At 47.3% G+C, this 21,641-nt stretch overlaps 1 protein-coding gene across 2 annotated transcripts; it reads left to right on the forward strand.

The window, feature by feature from the left end:
* The first annotated feature begins 8,057 nt into the window (after nt 1-8,057).
* On the forward strand, nt 8,058-15,178 carry LOC138742767 (uncharacterized). Of its 2 annotated transcripts, XR_011344389.1 has the most exons (6): nt 8,058-8,322; nt 8,846-8,932; nt 9,411-9,616; nt 11,543-11,653; nt 12,299-12,448; nt 14,997-15,178. XR_011344389.1 is itself a non-coding variant. In XM_069897637.1 (5 exons), exons 1-4 carry the CDS (start codon nt 8,062-8,064, stop codon nt 11,625-11,627), a joined length of 639 nt encoding a protein of 212 aa, XP_069753738.1. In that variant the 5' UTR covers nt 8,058-8,061; the 3' UTR covers nt 11,628-11,653; nt 14,997-15,178. The 2 variants fall into 2 exon arrangements, 1 of the variants encoding a protein (XP_069753738.1); XM_069897637.1 differs by lacking the exon at nt 12,299-12,448.
* The last annotated feature ends 6,463 nt before the right edge of the window (nt 15,179-21,641 follow it).

The following is a 21,641-nucleotide window of genomic DNA, read 5'->3' on the forward strand; positions in this document are numbered from 1 at the left end:
CAGACAGCATGGGATTCAAACCCAAGTCCTGATCACTGGTGCTGTAATAGTGTTGTGTTAACTGCTACATTTACTGTGCCGTCCTCTCATTCTTCTAAATCACCTGAGTATAACCTGGTCTGTCTTGGTCTTGGTGGTCTCTCTCTGGCTGGGAGGTGCCGGGGCAGGTTGGGATATGAATCTACCAGCTCTCTCTCTGGCTGGGAGCTGCTGGGGCAGGTTGGGATATGAATCTACCAGCTCTCTCTCTCTGGTTGGGAGGTGCTGGGCCAGGTTGGGATATGAATCTACCAGCTCTCTCTCTGGCTGAGAGGTGCTGGGGCAGGTTGGGATATGAATCTACCAGCTCTCTCTCTCTGGCTGGGAGGTGCTGGGGCAGGTTGGGATATGAATTTACCAGCTCTCTCTCTCTGGCTGGGAGGTGCCGGGCCAGGTTGGGATATGAATCTACCAGCTCTCTCTCTCTGGCTGAGAGGTGCTGGGGCAGGTTGGGATATGAATCTACCAGCTCTCTGTACTTCCAGGTATTCATTAGCCCTGCCATCCCAGTGATTAGGCTTCAATAGCAAGAGAGCAAGGCTTTCCTACTAATTCTTCCTTTATTCCAGGAATCAACCTTTCACGTGGAAGCAAGAGCTGCAGATGTCTTAGTTCGAGAAAAAAGCAGCAGTTGTTGGAAACACTCAGCAGGTCAGGCAGCGTCTGTGAGAAAGAAGTCTGTCAATTATGACTTTTAGACTGTCGGCATATAACGGCGCAATCAGGAATGTTGCTGTTACACGGGTAGCCTAAAAAGGAACGTGCAGGAATTCTGAGTCAATTCCTGCCCCACTACTTATCCTGCAGGACCCCTGCAACTTTTTGGAGGAAGCTTGTGATGTAAATCATACTGGAAAAATTCGTTGACGCTCATCCACTCGACTGCACGTCCAACCACCGAGAATCTTGCACTCAGGTACTTGCAATCTAAAAAGGTGACCACACGGGCAAGAATTATGTTAATTTTTTCCAGCATTGCAGTCCAAAAAGCACTAAAGTTTCAGGTCAAAGACCTTTCACCACAACACTTCCCATGTCCCCTTCGTCTCCATCTCCCGTCTGTGTTCAGGAACTGGGTGTGCAATCATCAGCCCAATGGGTGGAGGCACGGCTGGCCCTGGAATCCACTTATGAAGACTCTCCATTCAAGCAAAATACATTGAGCTCGTCTGAGCCCAAGGTGTGTGTGGTTGTTTTACCAACAAGGTTCTTTTACTGTCATGTAATCTTCTTTGGCTTGGCTTCGCAGACGAAGATTTATGGAAGGGTATGTCCACGCCTGCTGCAGGCTCGTTGGTGACTGACAAGTCCGATGCGGGACAGGCAGACACGGTTGCAGCGGTTGCAAGGGAAAATTGGTGGGTTGGGGTTGGGTGTTGGGTTTTTCCTCCTTTGTCTTTTGACAGTGAGGTGGGCTCTGCGGTCTTCTTCAAAGGAGGTTGCTGTCCGCCGAACTGTGAGGCGCCAAGATGCACGGTTGGAGGTGAGATCAGCCCACTGGCGGTAGTCAATGTGCCAGGCACCAAGAGATTTCTTTAAGCAGTCTTTGTACTTCTTCTTTGGTGCACCTCTGTCTCGGTGGCCAGTGGAGAGCTCGCCATATAACACGATCTTGGGAAGGCGATGGTCCTCCATTCTGGAGACATGACCCACACAGCGCAGTTGGGTCTTCAGCAGCGTGGATTCGATGCTTGCGGATTCTGTCATGTAATAAAACAGATGTAATATTACATGTAATCACATTGAGTCTACCGAAAGGCAGACAAATATTTGCCATTAATATTGCTTGGCGCCCCTTACAGTCGGAGAAGGAGAAGCGAGAGAGAGTCCCTTCAGAGTCCCTGAGTGTCCGTGGATTCGCCTCCAGCGCCCCCGCAGCCTTGACAGCTGATCCATCGAGCTCCAGATCCAAGCCTCCATCACGATGAGGAATCCTTCAGTACCCAAGGCTCTTTGGGAGACCTTTCCTCCCTCGGCACCCCCTCGCATCCTGGTTGTGTTACCTGGTACCCCTTCAGTCAGCTCAAGCCAGTTTCCAACAGTCCACAGCCCAGTGGGAGTCCTTCGACCGCAAGTCACCAGCAGCCCTTCCTTCCTTCTCTAGAGTGAATTATTTTCTCTTTGTCCTGTTGAGCTCCTCTCTGCTGCATTGCACAATCTGAGATGATGGAGAAGTTTGGAAGTTTTCCCGGTGCCTCGAGAAGCAGAGGGAATGTGTGGGAAGTCCTTTGGTTTTGTTTTCATGGTTCTTCATTCTCTCTGACCTTTGAATTACAGACATCAAGATGGGTGTAAGAAAAGAAATGGTCTGTTTAACTGAGTAGAAAGGAAACACAGCAGCAGGAGGGAGCTGAGAGGTGTGTTTGAAGGTTGGGTTTGTTGAAGCCTCCTCGTGGCTTTCTCTCAATGATCACTTCCAATGTACACAAGTGACCTCCCATCCCCTCTGATTAGCCCAAGTTCTCCATCCAGTCATAACATCAAATGTTACACCGCTCTCCAAGTTCAACACTCCACCATGTGGTGCACAGTGCTCTCTGTCACAGCCAATGCGCCGACTGTTCTCCTCTTCTCTTGTTGTTGGCCCAAGCTCTTTTCTTGGCTTCTCCAGGAGGTGCTGGGACAGGTTGGGATATGAATCTACCAGCTCTCTCTCTGGCTGGGAGGTGTTGGGTTGGGATATGAATCTACCAGCTCTCTCTCTGGCTGACTGGTCTCGGAGTGTAAGCATGTGTTGCTGGGCCATCTGATCCTCATCACGTTAGTTAAAGAGACCACATACAAGTGCACAGAAACAGTGGAGAGCGGACGACACTCTTGCTGCAGAGCACGAAATTCTCTGCAGAGCATTCTTCAGGCAAGACTCAGAACCAAAGCACAAGCTTTCTCAGGAGGTGTTAAAGATCTTCAGGCACTTTGTGACCTGACCAATGTTTCCTCATTGAGGTGCAAGTAACTCTGTCACTAAAGGATCACAATCTAAAACATGGCCAACACAGGTAATATTGAAGGTCACATTGGTGTTTGCAGGAGCCCACTGTTCTCCATTTGGGAGCCTGTTTCCAATGTTCCAACCATGGCAAACACATGAAAAATGCTTCACTGGATGTGAAACTCGAAAGAAGAAATCCAGGTGATGCCAATCTGAATCCAACAGAAAATGCTGGAAACACTCAATAGATCAGTAACCAGCTGTAGAGACAAGAAAGATGTAAACACACAAGTCTGCAGACACCGCGATTGAGGTAAAAACACAATGCTGGAGGACTCAACAGGTCAAACAGTGTCTTTTATTTAGCAATCATAAAGGTACCCAGTAAGCAAAGGTAATCTGGTCAGACGCCTGCCCACATTTTGTCATACCTTGAGTAAGGGCTCAAGCCGAAACATTGGTTCTGTATCTTTATCTTTGCTATATAAAGGACACTGTTTGACCTGCTGAGTTTCTCCAACATGGTGTTTTTACTTCAGTCATGGTGTCTGCAGACTTTCCTGTTTTATTACTACTTTCAGAGGGTGGGATTATAATGAAAAAGATCAGTTAGCACCAAGCAAGGGCAGCGTGAGAGCACTGCTGTAGGGTTCATTCATGATTCTGATGGCTGCAGGGAAGGTCTGTCTTTAAAGACCTGTGTCTGGACACTATGACTGGGTCGTCAACGCCAGATCCAGGTTGTACCTCACACCACAAAAATTGCACAAAGCCTGAAATTTCAGAAATATGCTTTAGGTGTGGTGTGGAGGTTGGAATTTTTGTCCCCTTTACCTAGTGAGACCCTTCAGGGAAGACCTGGGGGGCATTAGAGGGTGGTAGAGGTGGATGTGCTCCAGGGGCTGATGCTTGGTGACATATGTTGTTGATATGTATTAATAAGCAGGATTAGTAAGTTTGCAAACTTAGTGGTACCGTGGAGAATAAAGAAGGTTCTCTATGCTTACAAAAGGGTCAAGATCCACTGGGAAATTAGCCAAAGGAATGGTAGATGGAAAGTGAGCTAAGTGCATAGTGGAAAGTTAAACGGGTTGGGAGCTAGGAGAGGGTGGTGAAGTGAAACATGCCCTAACTCCCATGACAGTAAATAGCACTGCGTATAAATAAGACAGAAACTTAGTGGTCAACTCTGCCCTTCCACTGATTTCACACAGTGAAATTTTAGATCTCTTTAATGTTCACAATATACCAAAAATGTGTTTTCATTTTATTGCCTGTAAAGACATACAGAGGTCCCACCCATCCAATGCCACTATCAAGACAATAAAGAGAACCAATAGAGACACTATAGATGCCCATAGCTCTCTCCACCGCCTCCAGTGCTGCTGTCTCCTACATCCTGTAACTTCTGTTAAAGGGATAGACAGAGTAAATTATCACTAATCTCCCCACTATCTGAGAACAACACATGTTTGGCTTGAGTAGCGAGAAACCCAATGACATGATCATTGGATTTTCCACCTCCATCTAGTCACACCATTCCCCGCTGTCCTTTTTTTCCCCCAACCACACTACCCATGGTTTCATCTCCTGGTGTTGATCCACCTCATCCATCTTCATTTGTCTAACATCCTGTTACATCTTGGACAACAACCCCACCCCATCCTTTTGTGCTTCCCACCAAAATCTCCACAAAGAGTCCTGAACGAAAATGTTTCCACCTGTGGATGCCACCTGGCCCATTGAGTCCCTCCAGTCTCTGTCTTGTTCATTGAATTCCAGCATTGACAGTTGCTGGGTTCTCTGAAGAGGTGTGACTGCACATATAGGAGGCTTAGGAAATTCAACAAGAACACAGGAGACTGCTGAAGCTGCAATATGTGTGAGGTGATTCATTTTGGAAGGACAAACCAGAAGGCTGATTGCAAGATTAATGGTTGGATACTTAACAGTGTGGAAGAACAGGGGGACCTTAGGATCCAAATCTATACATCTCCCAAGGCCACCGGGTGGGATAATAGGATAGTTAAAAAGGCCTATAGGATGCTGGGCTTCATTAATAGGGTGATTGAGTTCAGGAGTAGAGAGATAATGTTGCAACTCTACAAATCTCTGGTGAGACCACACTTGGAGTATTGTATTCAGTTCTGGTCACCTCATTATAGGAAGGATGTGGAAGCTATGGAGAGAGTGAAGAGGAGATTCACCAGGATGTTGCCTGGATTGGAGAATGTGTCTCATAAGGCAAGGTTAGAAGAGCTGGGACTTTTCTCTTTGGACCGCATAAGAGTGAGAGGAGACTTAATAGAGGACTACAAAATTATGAGAGGAATAGATAAGATGGACAGCCAGCGTCTTTTTCCCAAGGCAAGAATAGCAAACACCAGAGGACGTCTCTAATCTACATCACCTAATAGCCTGAATAAGCTTGGGATCGTCTGAGCTTGTAAGATAAACAGGCTCAGGCCTGCTCAGTAATTTGAGGGGAGACTCCTTAGGAACACCAGGTGCTGTAGGTTTTTGTGAGGTGTGCGAGACAAAATGGCGACTGTTTACCTTATGGTAGACAAAAGTTAAAGAATTTCATGTATGTTACATTTTAAATGTATTATTTGACAATAATGGAACCTTTTACAAAGGTGGGAGGAAGTTTAGGGGAGACATCAGGGGTACATTTTTACACAGAAAGTTGTGGGTGCCTGGAATGCCTTCCCAGGGTGGTGGCGGAGGCTGGAACATTATGGGTATTTAAGAGAATCTTAGACAGGCACATGGATGAAAGAAAAATAGAGGGTTAATAGGTCAGAGGGTTTAATAATATTTTTGGGATGGGATGGCACAACGTCAAGAACCAAAAGGCCTACACTGTGCTGTAATGTACTACGTTCTATCTATGTTCTAACATGCAATCAGCTGGAGGAATTCAGCAGGTGGAGTAGCTTCAATTGGAGAAAAAGGAATTGTGGTCATTCAGGACAGAACTCTTCATCAAGAGTGAGCATTGAGATGAGAGGGGTGAGTCAGGCACTGGTGAAGTGGGGAGTACCCTCAAGGCTGATACTCAGGTAGATGGTGTGGTGAAGAAGGCATTTGGAATGTTGGCCTTCATAAATCGGAGTATTGAATTCAAGAGTAGGGAGGTTATGATGAAATTGTACAAGGCATTGGTGAGGCCAAATTTGGAGTACTGTGTACAGTTTTGGTCACCAAATTATAGGAAAGATATAAACAAAATAGAGAGAGTGCAGAGAAGGTTCACGAGAATGTTGACAGGATTTCAGGGTCTGAGTTACAGGGAAAGGTTGTGCAGACTAGGGCTTTTTTCTCTGGAGCGTCGAAGATTGAGAGGGGACTTGATAGAGGTGTTTAAGATTTTAAAAGGGACAGACAGAGTAAATGTGGATAGGCTTTTTCAATTAAGAGTGGGGGAGATTCAAACTAGAGGACATGGTTTAAGATTGAAGGGGGAAAATTATAAGGGGAACATGAGGGGAAATTTCTTTACGCAGGTGGTGGGGATGTGGAATGTGCTTCCGGCAGACGTGGTCGAGGCGGAATCATTGGTTACATTTAAGGAAAGACTGGATCGTTACATGGATAGGAGGGGACTAGAGGGGTATGGACTGGGTGCTGGTCAGTGGGACTAGGAGGGTGGGGATTTGCAACGGCATGGACTAGTAGGGCTGAACTGGCCTGTTCTGTGCTGTAAGTGGTTATATGGTGAAGGATGGCTGACAGAAGGGCAGGAGGGGAAGTTGTATGGCAGTTTTTCAGAGAAAAGCAGGAGAAACAAGGGCAAGGAAAAGGAGGTCAGGTAGAGAAAGGTCAGGCAGGTGGAGTTGGAGAATAGGTGAGACAGGTGGAATTGGAGGTGGGTCAGGCAGGTGGAGATGGAGGTGGATCCAGCAGGAGGAGTTGGAGGCAGTTCAGACAGGTGGAGTTGGAGATAGATGAGACAGGTGGAGTTGGAGGTGGGTCAGGCTGGTGGAGTTGGAGGCAGGTCAGACATGGTGGAGTTGGAAGCAGGTTGGACAGGTGGAGTTGGAGATAGGTGAGACAGGTGGAGTTGGAGGCAGGTCAGCGGGTGGAGTTGGAAGCAGGTCAGACAGGTGGAGTTGGAGATAGGTGAGGCAGGTGGAGTTGGAGATAGGTGAGGCAGGTGGAGTTGGAGATAGGGGAGACAGGTGGAGTTGGAGGCAGGTCAGGCAGATGGAGATGGAGATAGGTGAGACAGGTGGAGTTGGAGGCAGGTCAGACATGGTGGAGTTGGAGATAGGTGAGACAAGTGGAGTTGGAAGCAGGTCGGACAGGTGGAGTTGGAGATAGGTGAGACAGGTGGAGTTGGAGGTGGGTCAGGCTGGTGGAGTTGGAGATAGGTGAGACAGGTGGAGTTGGAGGCAGGTCAGACAGGTGGAGTTGGAGATAGGTGAGACAGGTGGAGTTGGAGGTGGGTCAGGCTGGTGGAGTTGGAGATAGGTGAGACAGGTGGAGTTGGAGGTGGATCAGATAGGTGGAGTTGGAGATAGGTGAGACAGGTGGAGTTGGAGGCTGGTCAGGCAGATAGAGATGGAGATAGGTGAGACTGGTGGAGTTGCAGATAGGTGAGACAGGTGGAGTTGGAGGCAGATCAGGCAGATGGAGATGGAGATAGATGAGACTGGTGGAGTTGGAGATAGGTGAGACAGGTGGAGTTGGAAGCAGGTCGGACAGGTGGAGTTGGAGATAGGTGGAGTTGGAGGTAGGTCAGACAGGTGGAGTTGGAGATAGGTGAGACAGGTGGAGTTGGAGATAGGTGAGGCAGGTGGAGTTGGAAGCGGGTAGGAGTTGGAGGTGGGAGTGGAGGGGAGAGGATGGTAAGTATGGACAAAGCCTGATGAAGGTCCTGCCAGGACGAGAAGGTGGCCCTCTCTCCGCTGAGGGCTGCGCCGGGATGGCGAGTGCCGGTGGAATTGACTCTGGATGGCGGAACCTGGCGGAGTCAGCAACGAGCTCCGGCGCTGGGGTGGAGCTGGGTGAGGGGACAGTGCAGCTCGGGTGGGGGCAATTAGGGAACATCAGCAAGTGATTGATGCTGGGAATTGATGGACCAAATGACTTCGGGATTCGCTCCTTCCTCTCCCACTGAAACCGTCAGCTGGAAACAAACGGGGGGTCTGGCCTGGCGACGGAGGTGGAAGAGGCCGTGGGGGAGTGCCCGAGGGGGCGGCAGTGAGACACCGAGGGGCGGGCCGGAGAGGCACAAAGGGCCGCCGCCCCCGGGTCCGAGCCACGAGCGGAGTATAAATACAACCGCAGCCAGTGTGGGCGGACAGAGGGAGGGAAACGGGGTGGCGCAGCCGGCCAAGGAGAAGGTGAGAGCGGCGACACCACACTCTCTCCCAGAAGGGGGAGGGGTTCCCAACTCGGATCCAAACGGACCCTCTACCGCAGGACGCCCCTCGACGGGAAACCTCAACCCCCGGGTGCCCCCTGTACCCAGCTCCCGACCGCCCCTCTCCCCCCGACACCTCCCTGCGCCCCGGAATCCCCGCCACCCCGGACGCTGACGGCTCCAGGTTGTAGCATGTGCATTTCTCTCCGGCAATTCACCGATGTCCTTGTTTTAGTTGTGAGAGACCGGGCTGATAAATGTGTCCCCGCCGCGGTCTTTACTGCAGTAACTCCCGGCTGATGGTTTTCTTACTTGACTGTTCGTTTCCCCTAACCCATCTGCGCCTTCGTACCGTTCACCCTCGCGAATCTGCGGCTCGGGGGAAGGAGCGGGTTGAAACAGCCGCTCCCCTTGTGGAAGGTGACGATGAATTAGACCGCACCGGCCTGGCGATTGGAGCGGGACAGCTCACCGCGATGACAAACTCATCTCTCTCTCCCCAGATGCTCGGGTCCCGGCTAACCCTCCTTCACCTGCTGGCTCTGCTCGTCTCCATGCAGTGGGGAGATGGTACAACACCGGACACAGAGGTACAGGGTATGGGTGGGGGTCTGGGCGAGTGGGGGTCTGGGCATTTTAAGTTGCGAAACACGCCTCTATATATTGTATGTCTAATTAGTGTGTGTACATACTGTGTGTATGTACACTGAGAGAGAGCAAGATGAGAAATAGTGTGTGATTGAAAGACAGGAGCGCTAAAAATCGGAAATCCTGGAATGGAGAGCAGAGTGTATTGAACATCAAAAACAACTTTGTTCACATTCCGACAGGTACATGGACAGGAATATTTTAGACAGGGGTATAGGCCGAATGCAGGCAAATAGGACGAGCTCGGGTCGACAACTTGATCGGTAATGACAAGATGGGCTGAAGGGCCGGTCTCAGTGCTGCGTAACTCTAATGTAGTGGAGAGGCAGCGACAAACAGCCGCAGCCACTAGGATGAGACATTGCCGCTGCTCCACACTTTGACAGACTTTTTGACCTTCAAGATGTTAACCCTTTTCAGTCCTCAGACCTGTTTCCGTGGCCCAAGGCCGTTCAAACAGCAGCGTCCGTGGGAGGGACAGGCTTGGATACGTCGGGCCGCCTCCAGCACAACCACCTCGCCGGCCTCGATGCTGGAGAGCAGAGAAGGAAGAGGAGCAGCATTCGGTCGGCTCCTGGTTTCAACAGGCGCTTGCCTAAACCCAGGGGTTTCCAGCCCAAACCGCGGTGAGTCATCACCTTCCCTCTCCGCCCCGTTCAAGTGAGAGGTTGACGCTCTGCAATGCAGCAGAACGACCCTGGGCTCACGCACACCGAAGAGCAATTGGTTCTTGGGACAAGAACTGAGATGCTGTGGCTACCTTTACAAATGAATAGAAGTTTCCACTCCTGCCTTCGTTAGTCAGAGCATTGAGAGCAGGTGCTACAAGCGAGACCATCCGGAGCACACGATACTGCTCTGCCCTGGAAAATTCATGACTGTTTCAGATGCCCCTCTTCATTTTATAAAGCTCTCCCTTCGGCGTTCTAAGGGGAGGAGATCCCTGCCCATCCAGTGCCTCCCTGTCACTTAAGTGAAGGTTCACGTGGATGTTTCCAGGACTGGCAGGCTTAAGTGACAGGGAGGCACTGGATGGGCAGGGATCTCCTCCCCTTAGGACGCGGAAGGGAGAGCTTTATAAAATGAAGAGGGGCATCTGAAACAGTCATGAATTTTCCAGGGCAGAGCAGTCTAAATCTTGAAGGCATTGATTTTGTGAGGAGAGGGTGGAATTTAAAAGGTGCCTTCTTCACACAGATGAATGGAACTATGAAACAATATAGAACATTGCAAGGGGACGGGAGGTAGGGTGCAATGGGTTTGAAGAATTTCAAAAAATTGGGCAAACTGGACTTGTTCTCCACCAAATGGAGATTTAGAACATAGAACACTACAGCATAGCACAGTCCCTTCATCCCTCGATGTTGTGCTGACCTATATTCCTACCAAAAAACCTAAGCCCTTCCTCATGACCTTTTTATCTTTCATCCATGTATCTGTCTATAAGATTCTCTAAATGTCCTAATGTTCCAGCCTCCACCATCATCTCCAGCAAGGCATTCCAGGCCCCCACAACTCTCTGTGTTTTTTAAAAAAAACTTTGATGCCTCCTTTAAACTTCCCTTCCCTTCACTTTGTACACGTGTCCTCTGGGTGTTTGCTTCCCTGCCCTGGGGAAAAGGTGCTGTCTGCCTCTCATCATCTTGTAGACCTCTATCAGGTCACCTCTCATCCTTCTTCACTGCAAATAGAAAAGGCCCAGCTCTGCTAACCTTGCCTCATGTTTTCCAATCCAGGCAACATCCTGGTATATCTCCTCTGCACCCTCTCCACAGCTTCCACATCCACATGAGGAGAGCAGAACAGAACACAATACTCTAGGTGATTTGTAGAGTTACAAGTAAATCACCAAATTCTGCAGACACTGTGGTTGAAGTAAAAACAGAAAATGCTGGAGAAGCTCAGCAGGTCAAACCGGGTCCTTTATGTAGCAAAGGTAAAGATACAGAACCGATGTTTCAGGCCTGAGCCAGTTACAACATGACCTCTTGACTCCTGAACTGAATCTCCTCAAACTCTCAATTTAGTTTTTATCAACAACAAATATGGTGTTCACACTAAGGTCTGGAGAACCAGTGGTGACACAGCCAGGATCTCAGAGAAGTGTATTCACTGGGGGAGCAGGAGAGTCCAGAAGACTTCCGTCCTGAAAGATGTCATGAGATCTGGGAACATTTCCAGAGGGCACTGGCTGATCAACAGGGTAGACTATCACAAAGTGATAGTCTGCCTTGCAAAAGATGTCATGCTTTCTGTCAGAGAGTACAAGGATGAATGTCCAGAGTGTGACACAGAGAGTGACCCTGGTGTAGCGTGTGGTCTCTGTCCTGTGTATGAACCCACTCTGTTCTGAGTGTGACTCCATGGTGTGACCTCTGCCCCAAGGTGTCTGCCCTGGGAATGACCCCAGGGAGTGCTCCTGGTCTAGGGTGATTGTGGGATGGGAGAGGAGGGGATTGGAAGTGATGGATCAGATATTGGGACCTGGGTGTGATCTTTGTTCCTCTGTTTACTGTGATACTGCTCTGTGCTTTGATCTTTTTCTATGACAGGAAGATTCCAAAGGCTCAGAGGAGACAGCTCAATTTTCCAATAGATCGGATTGGCCGCAGCTACTTACCAAAGATCAGACACTGACAAGATCCAGGGAATGTTGGGCATGGGTATGATCTTTGCTCCTGTGGTTTACGGGGCTTCCGCCGATGTTGGCCAGCAGCCTGTCAGCCTCCCTGGTTAGAGGCAGTTGTTCACACACATACAGTGGATGTATAGAACCCTCTCCACAACAGATGGTCATTCCAGCCTGGAATTGTTGGTGAGAAATGAAGGGAAATTGGAGAGACTCCAAGAATAGTGTTCAGAGGGGCTGAATCATGAGTTCACAGGGCCATTCAGCTCTTTGAGTCTGCACCCACTATTCAACACCATCATGGCTGATCATGTGACCCCAGTCTCCTATTCCTGTTTTATCTACACCCCCTAGAGCCCTTAAACCTTAAAGGTCACATCCATCTCCCTCTGAATGTATCCAATGAACTGACCTCAACAACATTCTGTGGTAGGGAGTTCCACAATTCACAACTCTCTGAGTGAAGTTTCTCCTCACCTCAGTTCTCAATGACTCCCCCCCCCCCTTCTCTTTAGACTGTGACTTGTGACCCCTTGTTCTGGATATCCCCAACATCTGGATCATGCATCCAATCTGTCTGGTCCTGTCATAATTTTATGTCTCAATGAGATCCCCTCTCATTCTTCTCAACCCCAAATGAGTGTAACCCTTATCTATCCAATCTTTCTCCATCTGTCAGTCCTGCCATCCCAGGGATCAGTCTGGTGTATCTTCACTGCATCAACAAATACCAAGAATGTCCTTCCTCAGATCGGGAGACCAAATCTGCACAAATGGATGGTGTTCTCCATTGTCCCAAGCATGTCTTATCAATCCCATCAACCCCAGGGTAAGTTCCAGTTCCCAGTATAGACAATGGCATTTGACATTTGGGGAGGGAGTTATCAGAGGAAATTCACCAGGATGTGACCTGAACTGGAAGACTATTCATGGAGAGAGACCGGAATGGTGGTTGGGTTTGGTTTTCCTGAAACAAAGGAGACCGGGTGACCTGGCAGTTTGGACAATTATGAGGCTTCAATAGGGTAGATGAGTCTTCCTCCTGTAGGATTATCAAATACAAGCGGGCATTGGCTTAAGGTAAGAGAAGGGAGTTTGAAAGGGGATCAGACAAGCAAGTTTTCCTTTACAGAGAGTGGTCTGGAACTTGCCAGAGGAGAAGGTTTTGGAATGAGATAGATTAGGACAGACACTTGGACAGATGAGCAGGCACAGCAGAAAAAGATGTGACATAATTGAGACAGTAATTAGTGTAGCTGGGCATGAATGCTGACATGAAAGGCCTGTGTCTAGGCTGTACAGCTTGGACTCTGCCTGTAGAACAGCACCAAACCAGAATACCTGCCTCCATTGGTCAGGGCATTGAATACAAGTGTTTGGTCGTCATGTTAAAGTTGTACCACACATTGGAACATTATGTGTAGTTTTGATCACCTTGATATAGGAAGGATATTTCTTTCTTTGGCTTGGCTTCGCGGACGAAGATTTATGGAGGGGGTAAAAGTCCATGTCAGCTGCAGGCTCGTTTGTGGCTGACAAGTCCGATGCGGGACAGGCAGACACGGTTGCAGCGGCTGCAGGGGAAAATTGGTTGGTTGGGGTTGGGTGTTGGGTTTTTCCTCCTTTGCCTTTTGTCAGTGAGGTGGGCTCTGCGGTCTTCTTCAAAGGAGGTTGCTGCCCGCCAAACTGTGAGGCGCCAAGATGCACGGTTTGAGGCGTTATCAGCCCACTGGCGGTGGTCAATGTGGCAGGCACCAAGAGATTTCTTTAGGCAGTCCTTGTACCTTTTCTTTGGTGCACCTCTGTCACGGTGGCCAGTGGAGAGCTCACCATATAACACGATCTTGGGAAGGCGATGGTCCTCCATTCTGGAGACGTGACCCACCCAGCGCAGCTGGATCTTCAGCAGCGTGGACTCGATGCTGTCGACCTCTGCCATCTCGAGTACTTCGACGTTAGGGATGAAAGCGCTCCAATGGATGTTGAGGATGGAGCGGAGACAACGCTGGTGGAAGCGTTCTAGGAGCCGTAGGTGATGCCGGTAGAGGACCCATGATTCGGAGCCGAACAGGAGTGTGGGTATGACAACGGCTCTGTATACGCTTATCTTTGTGAGGTTTTTCAGTTGGTTGTTTTTCCAGACTCTTTTGTGTAGTCTTCCAAAGGCGCTATTTGCCTTGGCGAGTCTGTTGTCTATCTCATTGTCGATCCTTGCATCTGATGAAATGGTGCAGCCGAGGTAGGTAAACTGGTTGACCGTTTTGAGTTTTGTGTGCCCGATGGAGATGTGGGGGGGCTGGTAGTCATGGTGGGGAGCTGGCTGATGGAGGACCACAGTTTTCTTCAGGCTGACTTCCAGGCCAAACATTTTGGCAGTTTCCGCAAAGCAGGACATCAAGCGCTGAAGAGCTGGCTCTGAATGGGCAACTAAAGCGGCATCGTCTGCAAAGAGTAGTTCACGGACAAAGGACTCTACGTCACCTTTGTTGACCTCACCAAAGCCTTCGACACCGTGAGCAGGAAAGGGCTTTGGCAAATACTAGAGCGCATCGGATGTCCCCCAAAGTTCCTCAACATGATTATCCAACTGCACGAAAACCAACAAGGTCGGGTCAGATACAGCAATGAGCTCTCTGAACCCTTCTCCATTAACAATGGCGTAAAGCAAGGCTGTGTTCTCGCACCAACCCTCTTTTCAATCTTCTTCAGCATGATGCTGAACCAAGCCATGAAAGACCTCAACAGTGAAGACGCTGTTTACATCCGGTACCGCACGGATGGCAGTCTCTTCAATCTGAGGCGCCTGCAAGCTCACACCAAGACACAAGGAAGGATATTATAAATTTGGAAAGGGTATAAACAGGTTTATGAAGTTGTGGTCAGAATTTTGAGTTATCGAGAGAGACTGGGAAAACTAGGCCTCAGAGCGCTGGAGGTTGAGAGTGGATCTTACCGAGGTCTATAAAATCATAAGGGGCATGGATATGGTGAATAGTGACAGACCGTTTCCCAGAGTAGGAGAATCTAAGATAAAACAGAATAACTATAAGGTGGGAGGGGGGGGAATATAGAAGGGGTGTGAGGAGACAGATCTTCACTCAGAGGGTAGTGGATAGATGGAATGATCTGTCAGACAAAGTGGTGGAGGCTGGTACTTTAGCTTCTAAGGAACACTTGGATAACTCCATAGATGGTAGGGGATTGGACAGGTTTGAACTAAAGCAGGAGGGGGCATGTTGTTCAGCATGGACACGCTGGGCTTGTTTCTGGACTCTGGGGTCTATGCCAAGATTGGTAGCTTGGATGGGAGGAGGGTGGACGATGAGGCTCTGGATTATCTCCATGTTCTAAGATGCGTTCTTTGCTTCTTTTCACAGTTCAGCATCCAGGTCAGGATTGTAAAGCTCGAATCAGCCAGAATTCCCAGGAAATGATCCGTTTCCTTGAGATGCATGCGTTTCTGCTTCTGTTTAATGTGGAACTGCCATGTACATGACAAAAACTCAACCACTCCTATTGTACCCCTCTATTAAATTCAATGGATTTTAAACAAGAAAAATGGACAGCATATTTTTCCACATCCATAGGCCCTCTTAAAGCACTTTGGAGTTAGGCAAGCAGTTTGCAGTGAAGTCTCTGTTGTAATGTAAGAGACTCAGTCTGTCTGTACACAGATGATAAATACCCAAGTAAAACCATAGTCGTGGAGCCCCTTACACTTAACCTAAATGAATTCCACTTTTAAAATTCTCCCTGTCTCCACTGACACACTCAGAGGAGTTCACAGCAGCCAATTAATCTACTATGGGATGAGGAAGGAAACCCACGTGGGCTCAAGGAGAGCAGGTAGATCCAAACCATAAGACATAGGGAGCAGAAATAGGTCATTCAGCCTATTGAGTCTTCCCTGCCATTCATTCAGCCCCTATCCCACTCAGCCCCTATATCCTTTGATGCCCTGACTCAAGAACCTATCAATTTCTGCCTTAAATATACTCAAAGACCTGGCCTCCACAACCACCTTTATTACATAGATTTACCATCCTCTGGCTGAAGAAATTCCTCCACATCTCTGTTCTAAGTGGACATCCTTCAATCCTGAAGTTGTTCTCTCTTGGCCTAGACTCTCCCACCGTGGGGAACAACCTTTCTACATCTACTCCATCCACACCTTTCAACATTTGAAATGTTTCAATGAGATCCTCCTCTTTCTCCTAAATTCCAATGAGTCCAGACCAAGAGCTGTCAAATGCTCCTCGTATGATAACCCTTTCATTCCCAGAATCATCCTTGCGAACCTCCTCTAAACCCTCTCCAATGTCAGCACATCCTTTCTTAAATAGGAGCCCAAAACTGCTCACATCTCCACTTGAGGTCCCACCAGGGCCTGATAAACCTTTAACATCACATCCCTGCTCTTAGATTTAATTCCCCTTGAAATGAACGCCAGCATCGCATTTGGCTTCTTCACCACCGACTCAAGCTGTAAGTTACCTTCAGACGATCCTGCACAAGGACTCCCAAGTCCCTTTGCATCTGGGGATTTTCAATCTCCTCATTTTAAAAATAATCTGTCTGTTTGTTTTTCCTACCAAAGTGTATGTCCGCCCACCTTCCAATATTGTATTTCATTTGCCACTTCTCTGTCCATTCTCCTCATGTCAAAGTCCTTCAGCCTCTGTGTTCCGCAACACAACCTGCTCCTTCACCTACCTCATCATCTGCAAACTCCGCCACAAACCCATTTATTCCATAATCTAAATCTGAACTCGAGTGTTTTACTAGTTAGGCACATGATTATGCAGGGAACAAGGGGGTATGGATCATGTGCAGGTAGCAGGGACTTGGTTTAAATGGGGATCATGTTCAGACAGACATTGTGGGTCACAGGGCTTGCTCCTGTGCTGGACTGTCTTCCATACACTGCATCTGAGATCAGGATTGAGCGTGGGTCTCCAGTATGCCAGGAACTGCTGCACCATTGGAAATCCTGCAAATACTCAGCAGGTCAGAGAACATCTTCAAAGGAACATCAGAGTTAGAGGTTTGGGTTGAAAAGTGTGGTAATGGGACATTGCTACTCCGTTGAATATTTCCAACAGTTTCTGCTTATATTTCATTCTGCAGCACCTGAAGGTTTATTAAACAGTGAGCTGACCTGGTGTAAAATCTTCTACACTGTTAGTAACATTTTCATATTTTATTCAGACCATTATTGTTGACCAGGTTAATGTTCATGTTTACATAGAAGGTAGAATGGTACAGCACAGGAACAGGCCCTTTTGGCCCATCATTTCTGTGCTGACCACTATTCCGATCTAATCCCAATCTAAACTAGTTCCATCTGCATGTACCTTTAGTAAGTGCTAGGGGCACTGAGGAATGTCGCTGAATAGAGAGACCTTGCAATTCATGCCCATGGTTCCAGGTGGAGCAGGGAGTGAAGATGCATGCTGTCTTGCCTTTAGAATAGAAGAGTTGGGACACAGCATAACAGAATGATGATGAGTTTCCTCATGGATTCCTCATCAGATGAATGTGATGGTGCAGGAAAGATTGCTGAGGAGAATCCTCGGAAGGGCACCTGGATTGGAGGGCTTCAGTTACGGGGAGAGCTTGGATCACCTGGGGTTGTATTTCATGGAATGAAGGAGGTTGAGGGGTGACCAGATGGAGGTATTTAAAGTAATGAGCAGTAGAAATAGGGGAGATAGCCATGGTAGGGGATTAGAAACAACAGGGTCTGGGTCCATGTTGGGAGGAAGGGGGTTTAAAGGGGAATGGAGGGGGAAAGTTTATTTTAAATCACAGCAAGTGAGTGATGTCATGATATAAACAGAAAAGTCTGTAGATGCTGGACAATACACAAAGATGCTGGAGAACCTCAGCAGGTCATGTAGCATCTATAAGATAGAATTGCACTGATATCCAGAACTCTCTGCCAGAGGAGGTGGTGCAGTCAGATACAATGACTAGGTTTGGCACTCTTATCAGGGCAAAATATGGACCTAATGCAGGCAAATCGAATTGGTGTAGATGGGCAAGGAGGGCAGGAAGTGGGGGTTGGGCTGTATGAATCGGATTGGTGTAGATGGGCAAGGAGGGCAGGAAGTGGGGGTTGGGCTGTATGAATCGGATTGGTGTAGATGGGCAAGGAGGGCAGGAAGTGGGGGTTGGGCTGTATGATGACTTCTGATTCCATCTCCTCCCAACTCTCATCTTCGCCTCCCTCCTTGTGGAGGATCCAGCTGCCTCCAACGAATAGAAACCAGATCAGAAACTATTTCTTGCCATGTAATAAACAGAAATGTAATATTACACAAATTTGCCTTAAGGCAGATAAAGAGCCATTATTAACCCTTTACAGTGCAGAAAAAGAGAAGTAAAAGAGTCGCTGAGTGTCCGTGGATTTGTCTCCAGCCTCCCACACCCTCTGCAGCTGCACAGACTTCTGTTCAATCCATCGGCCACCCCGAGCCCCAGATCCAAACCTCCGAAATGATGAAGAAGTCTTCAGCGCCCAGGGCTCATCGGGAGCCTTCCTTTTCCTCAGCACCCTCTCAAAATCCCGATTATGATATCTGGTTCTTGTGAGCCAGTCGTCTGCAGCCTGCTGTGAGTCCTTTGACCTCAAGACACCAGCAGCTAGTGGCCTCCTTGTATCCTTCAGCTGCAGAGCCCCTCGCTGGTCCCCCACTGTGGTCCCCATTCTTAGGATCTTCTCCTCTGCTTTTCCTTCTCTTTTTTTTAATTTTTTTTTATTTTTCACACTATAAACCACATTGATCAAGATACATACATTTTTCTTTTCAAATATATACAGTGTCGTTTTCTCCCCCCCCCTTCCCATCTCACCCTCCCTACCTCCCCTCCCATTCATTTAAAGTTCAGAATCTAAGATACATTAAACCCGTCAAACAATGTTGTCACTCAATAAAAATAAACAAGAAATTCCACTGAGTCAATTCTTTTCATTTCCTTCTCCTTCTGTCATTTTAGGTGGTAGATGTCCCCGGTAGGTTTTCTCTATTGTGTTTCATGTATGGCTCCCATATTTGTTCAAATATTGTAATATTATTCCTTAAATTATATGTTATTTTTTCTAATGGAATACATTTATTCATTTCTATATACCATTGTTGTATTCTCAAATTATCTTCCAATTTCCAGGCTGACATAATACATTTTTTTGCTACAGCTAGGGCTATCTTAACAAATCTTTTTTGTGCACCATCCAAATCAAGTCCAAATTCTTTGTTTTTTATGTTACTTAGGAGGAAGATCTCTGGGTTTTTTGGTATATTGCTTTTTGTGATTTTATTTAATATCTGGTTTAGATCTTCCCAAAATATTTTCACTTTCTCACATGTCCAAATTGCATGAATTGTTGTTCCCATTTCCTTTTTACAGCGAAAACATCTGTCTGATACTGTTGGGTCCCATTTATTTAACTTTTGAGGTGTGATGTATAGTCTGTGTATCCAGTTATATCGTATCATACATAACCTCGTATTTATTGTATTTCTCATCGTTCCAGAACATAACTTCTCCCATGTTTCCTTTTTTATCTTTATATTTAGATCTTGTTCCCATTTTTGTTTAGTTTTACCATTTGTTTCCTCATTCTCCTTTTCTTGCAGTTTAATGTACATATTTGTTATAAATCTTTTGATTATCATTGTATCTGTAATCACATATTCAAAATTACTTCCCTCTGGTGACCTCAGACTGCTTCCCAATTTGTCCTTCAAGTAGGATCTCAGTTGGTAGTATGCCAACACTGTATCTTGAGTTATATTATATTTATCCTTCATTTGTTCAAAGGATAGTAATTTATTTCCTGAAAAGCAATTTTCTATTCTTTTGATCCCTTTTTTCTCCCATTCTCTAAAGGAAAGGTTATCTATTGTAAAAGGGATTAGCTGATTTTGCATCAGTATTAGTTTTGGTAATTGGTAATTTGTTTTATTCCTTTCTACATGAATCTTCTTCCAAATATTGAGGAGATGATGTAATACTGGAGAATTCCTACGTTGTACCAATTTTTCATCCCATTTATATAATATGTGTTCAGGTATCTTCTCCCCTATTTTATTTAGTTCTAATCTAGTCCAATCTGGCTTTTCCCTTGTTTGATAAAAATCTGATAGGTATCTTAATTGTGCGGCTCTATAATCATTTTTAAAGTTTGGCAGTTGTAAGCCTCCTTGTTTATACCATTCTGTTAATTTATCTAGTGCTATCCTCGGTTTCCCCCCTTTCCATAAAAATGTCCTTATTATTTTCTTTAACTCCTTGACTCTGCTTCTCCTTCTCAATGGGGTGTTCTCCCCATTACTGGTATCTTGCACTAGCTCACCCAGAGTTCGCAACCCCTCACAGCGGCTGCCAAACACGGGCACCGCTACCTATGGTCCAGACACCTTGGTCACAGGATTTTAATAAAGCACCATTGGCTCAAACAGGCCACTTAATGCCACAGAGCCATTAGCAGTGATTATGGGAGGTGGAACCCTGTAGAGAGCACTGAGTCTCTGCTCCCCATCCTCCCTGGGTCCACACCAGCGGCAGTCTGCTGTTACACCAGTTCTGGTAGTGCTGCCATCTTTTTACTTGATGCTTGATCTTCCGAGTTCCTTCAGCATCTCATTGTTCCCTCAAACCAGACCCCGGTATCAATCCTACGCCTTCCAGTGGGGCTGGGTTCCCCATTCTGTCTACTCCTTGGACAGAGGACTCCTGTCTTGCCAAGTGGGTTTATCAATGGCTTGTCTGATATGGTTTTGGATTCCCTCTGTGAAATATCTTGACATCTGCCATCTCAGAAATGTTCCACACTCCTGTTCCCTCATTTCCAATTGCAACCACCAAGTCCCACCACAGTCTCCCACATCTCGATATGGTCTAACATGGACATCCACACCATTTTCAATCCCATGTCTGAACGAACAAAGGTTCCGCGCGAAGTTAACCGTTTAATCCTAGCCAGCTGGCAGTTGGTTATATTGATCTTGATTTTTATCAGCCTTTGTGGGTCTAGACCTCTGTTTTTCACCCAAGATCTGATCTTCCCACAGATTTGTGCTGGAATTAATTTGTGGTTCCCAGTCTACTCTGTGAGACCAGGATGCCTCCTTGTACATCGATGCCTTGTCATCTGCACTCAGTGTCCTCCAGTCCCCACTGGATGTGTAAGATGGATCAGGCAGTGGCTGGGCTGAGGAGCTCTATGCAGAGTTTACATCATTGCTAGAATTTAAATGATATTTCAGATGACTAATTCAGTGAGAAGCTGCTGGGATCTGCATTCAGTGACTGATTCAGTGAGAAGTCGCTGGGATCTGGAGCCCAACACTCTCTGCTGAAGGAACTCAGTGGGACGAGCAGCATCAACGTAGGAAAAAGACTGGCCCATGTTTTGGGTGGAAATCATTGAGACATCCGATGAAGGCTTCAACCCTCAACGCTGACCATTGTCTTTTTTTCCTATAGATGCTGCTCGATCCCATGTTCTTCCTCTCCAATTCCTGCTGAGCTTGATTTAGGTGAAGAACCAATCCCAAGTCATACAGTCACACAGTATGGAAACAGGCCCTTCAGCCCAACTTGCCCATGCTGACCAAAACATCCCACTCACACTAGTCCTACCTGTCTGCATTTAGCCCATATTAAACTATCCAACTGTACAATTTCTTTTACTTTCAATAGTACCTGCCTCAACCACCTGTCTGGCAGACCGTTCCATACACGCACCACTCTCTATGTTACCCCTCAGGTTCCTGTCAAATCTCCTGCCTCACCTTGAACCTAGTTACTGATTCTCCTATTCTGGGCAAAAGACTTTCTGCGTTCACCCGATCTAGGCCTCTCATGATGTTGTCCACCTCTCTGAGATCATCTCTCATCCTCCTGCGCTCCAAAGAATAAAGCCCCAGCTCAGGCCCATGAATCCTGGCCACATCCTTGTATATCTCCTCTGCTCCCAATCCAGCCGGTAACACGGTGACCAAAACTGAACACAA

This window comes from Narcine bancroftii, chromosome 9 (assembly GCF_036971445.1).
Source record: "Narcine bancroftii isolate sNarBan1 chromosome 9, sNarBan1.hap1, whole genome shotgun sequence".
In the NCBI taxonomy this organism is placed as follows: domain Eukaryota; kingdom Metazoa; phylum Chordata; class Chondrichthyes; order Torpediniformes; family Narcinidae; genus Narcine; species Narcine bancroftii.

Bases quoted from the DNA above. Each gene is read 5' to 3' on its own strand.
- LOC138742767 (XM_069897637.1), top strand. From the start codon at position 8,062: ATGACTTCGGGATTCGCTCCTTCCTCTCCCACTGAAACCGTCAGCTGG. The intron at 8,323-8,845 runs GTGAGAGCGGCG...CTCTCTCCCCAG, and splicing joins CGCAGCCGGCCAAGGAGAAG to ATGCTCGGGTCCCGGCTAAC. The intron at 8,933-9,410 runs GTACAGGGTATG...AACCCTTTTCAG, and splicing joins GTACAACACCGGACACAGAG to TCCTCAGACCTGTTTCCGTG.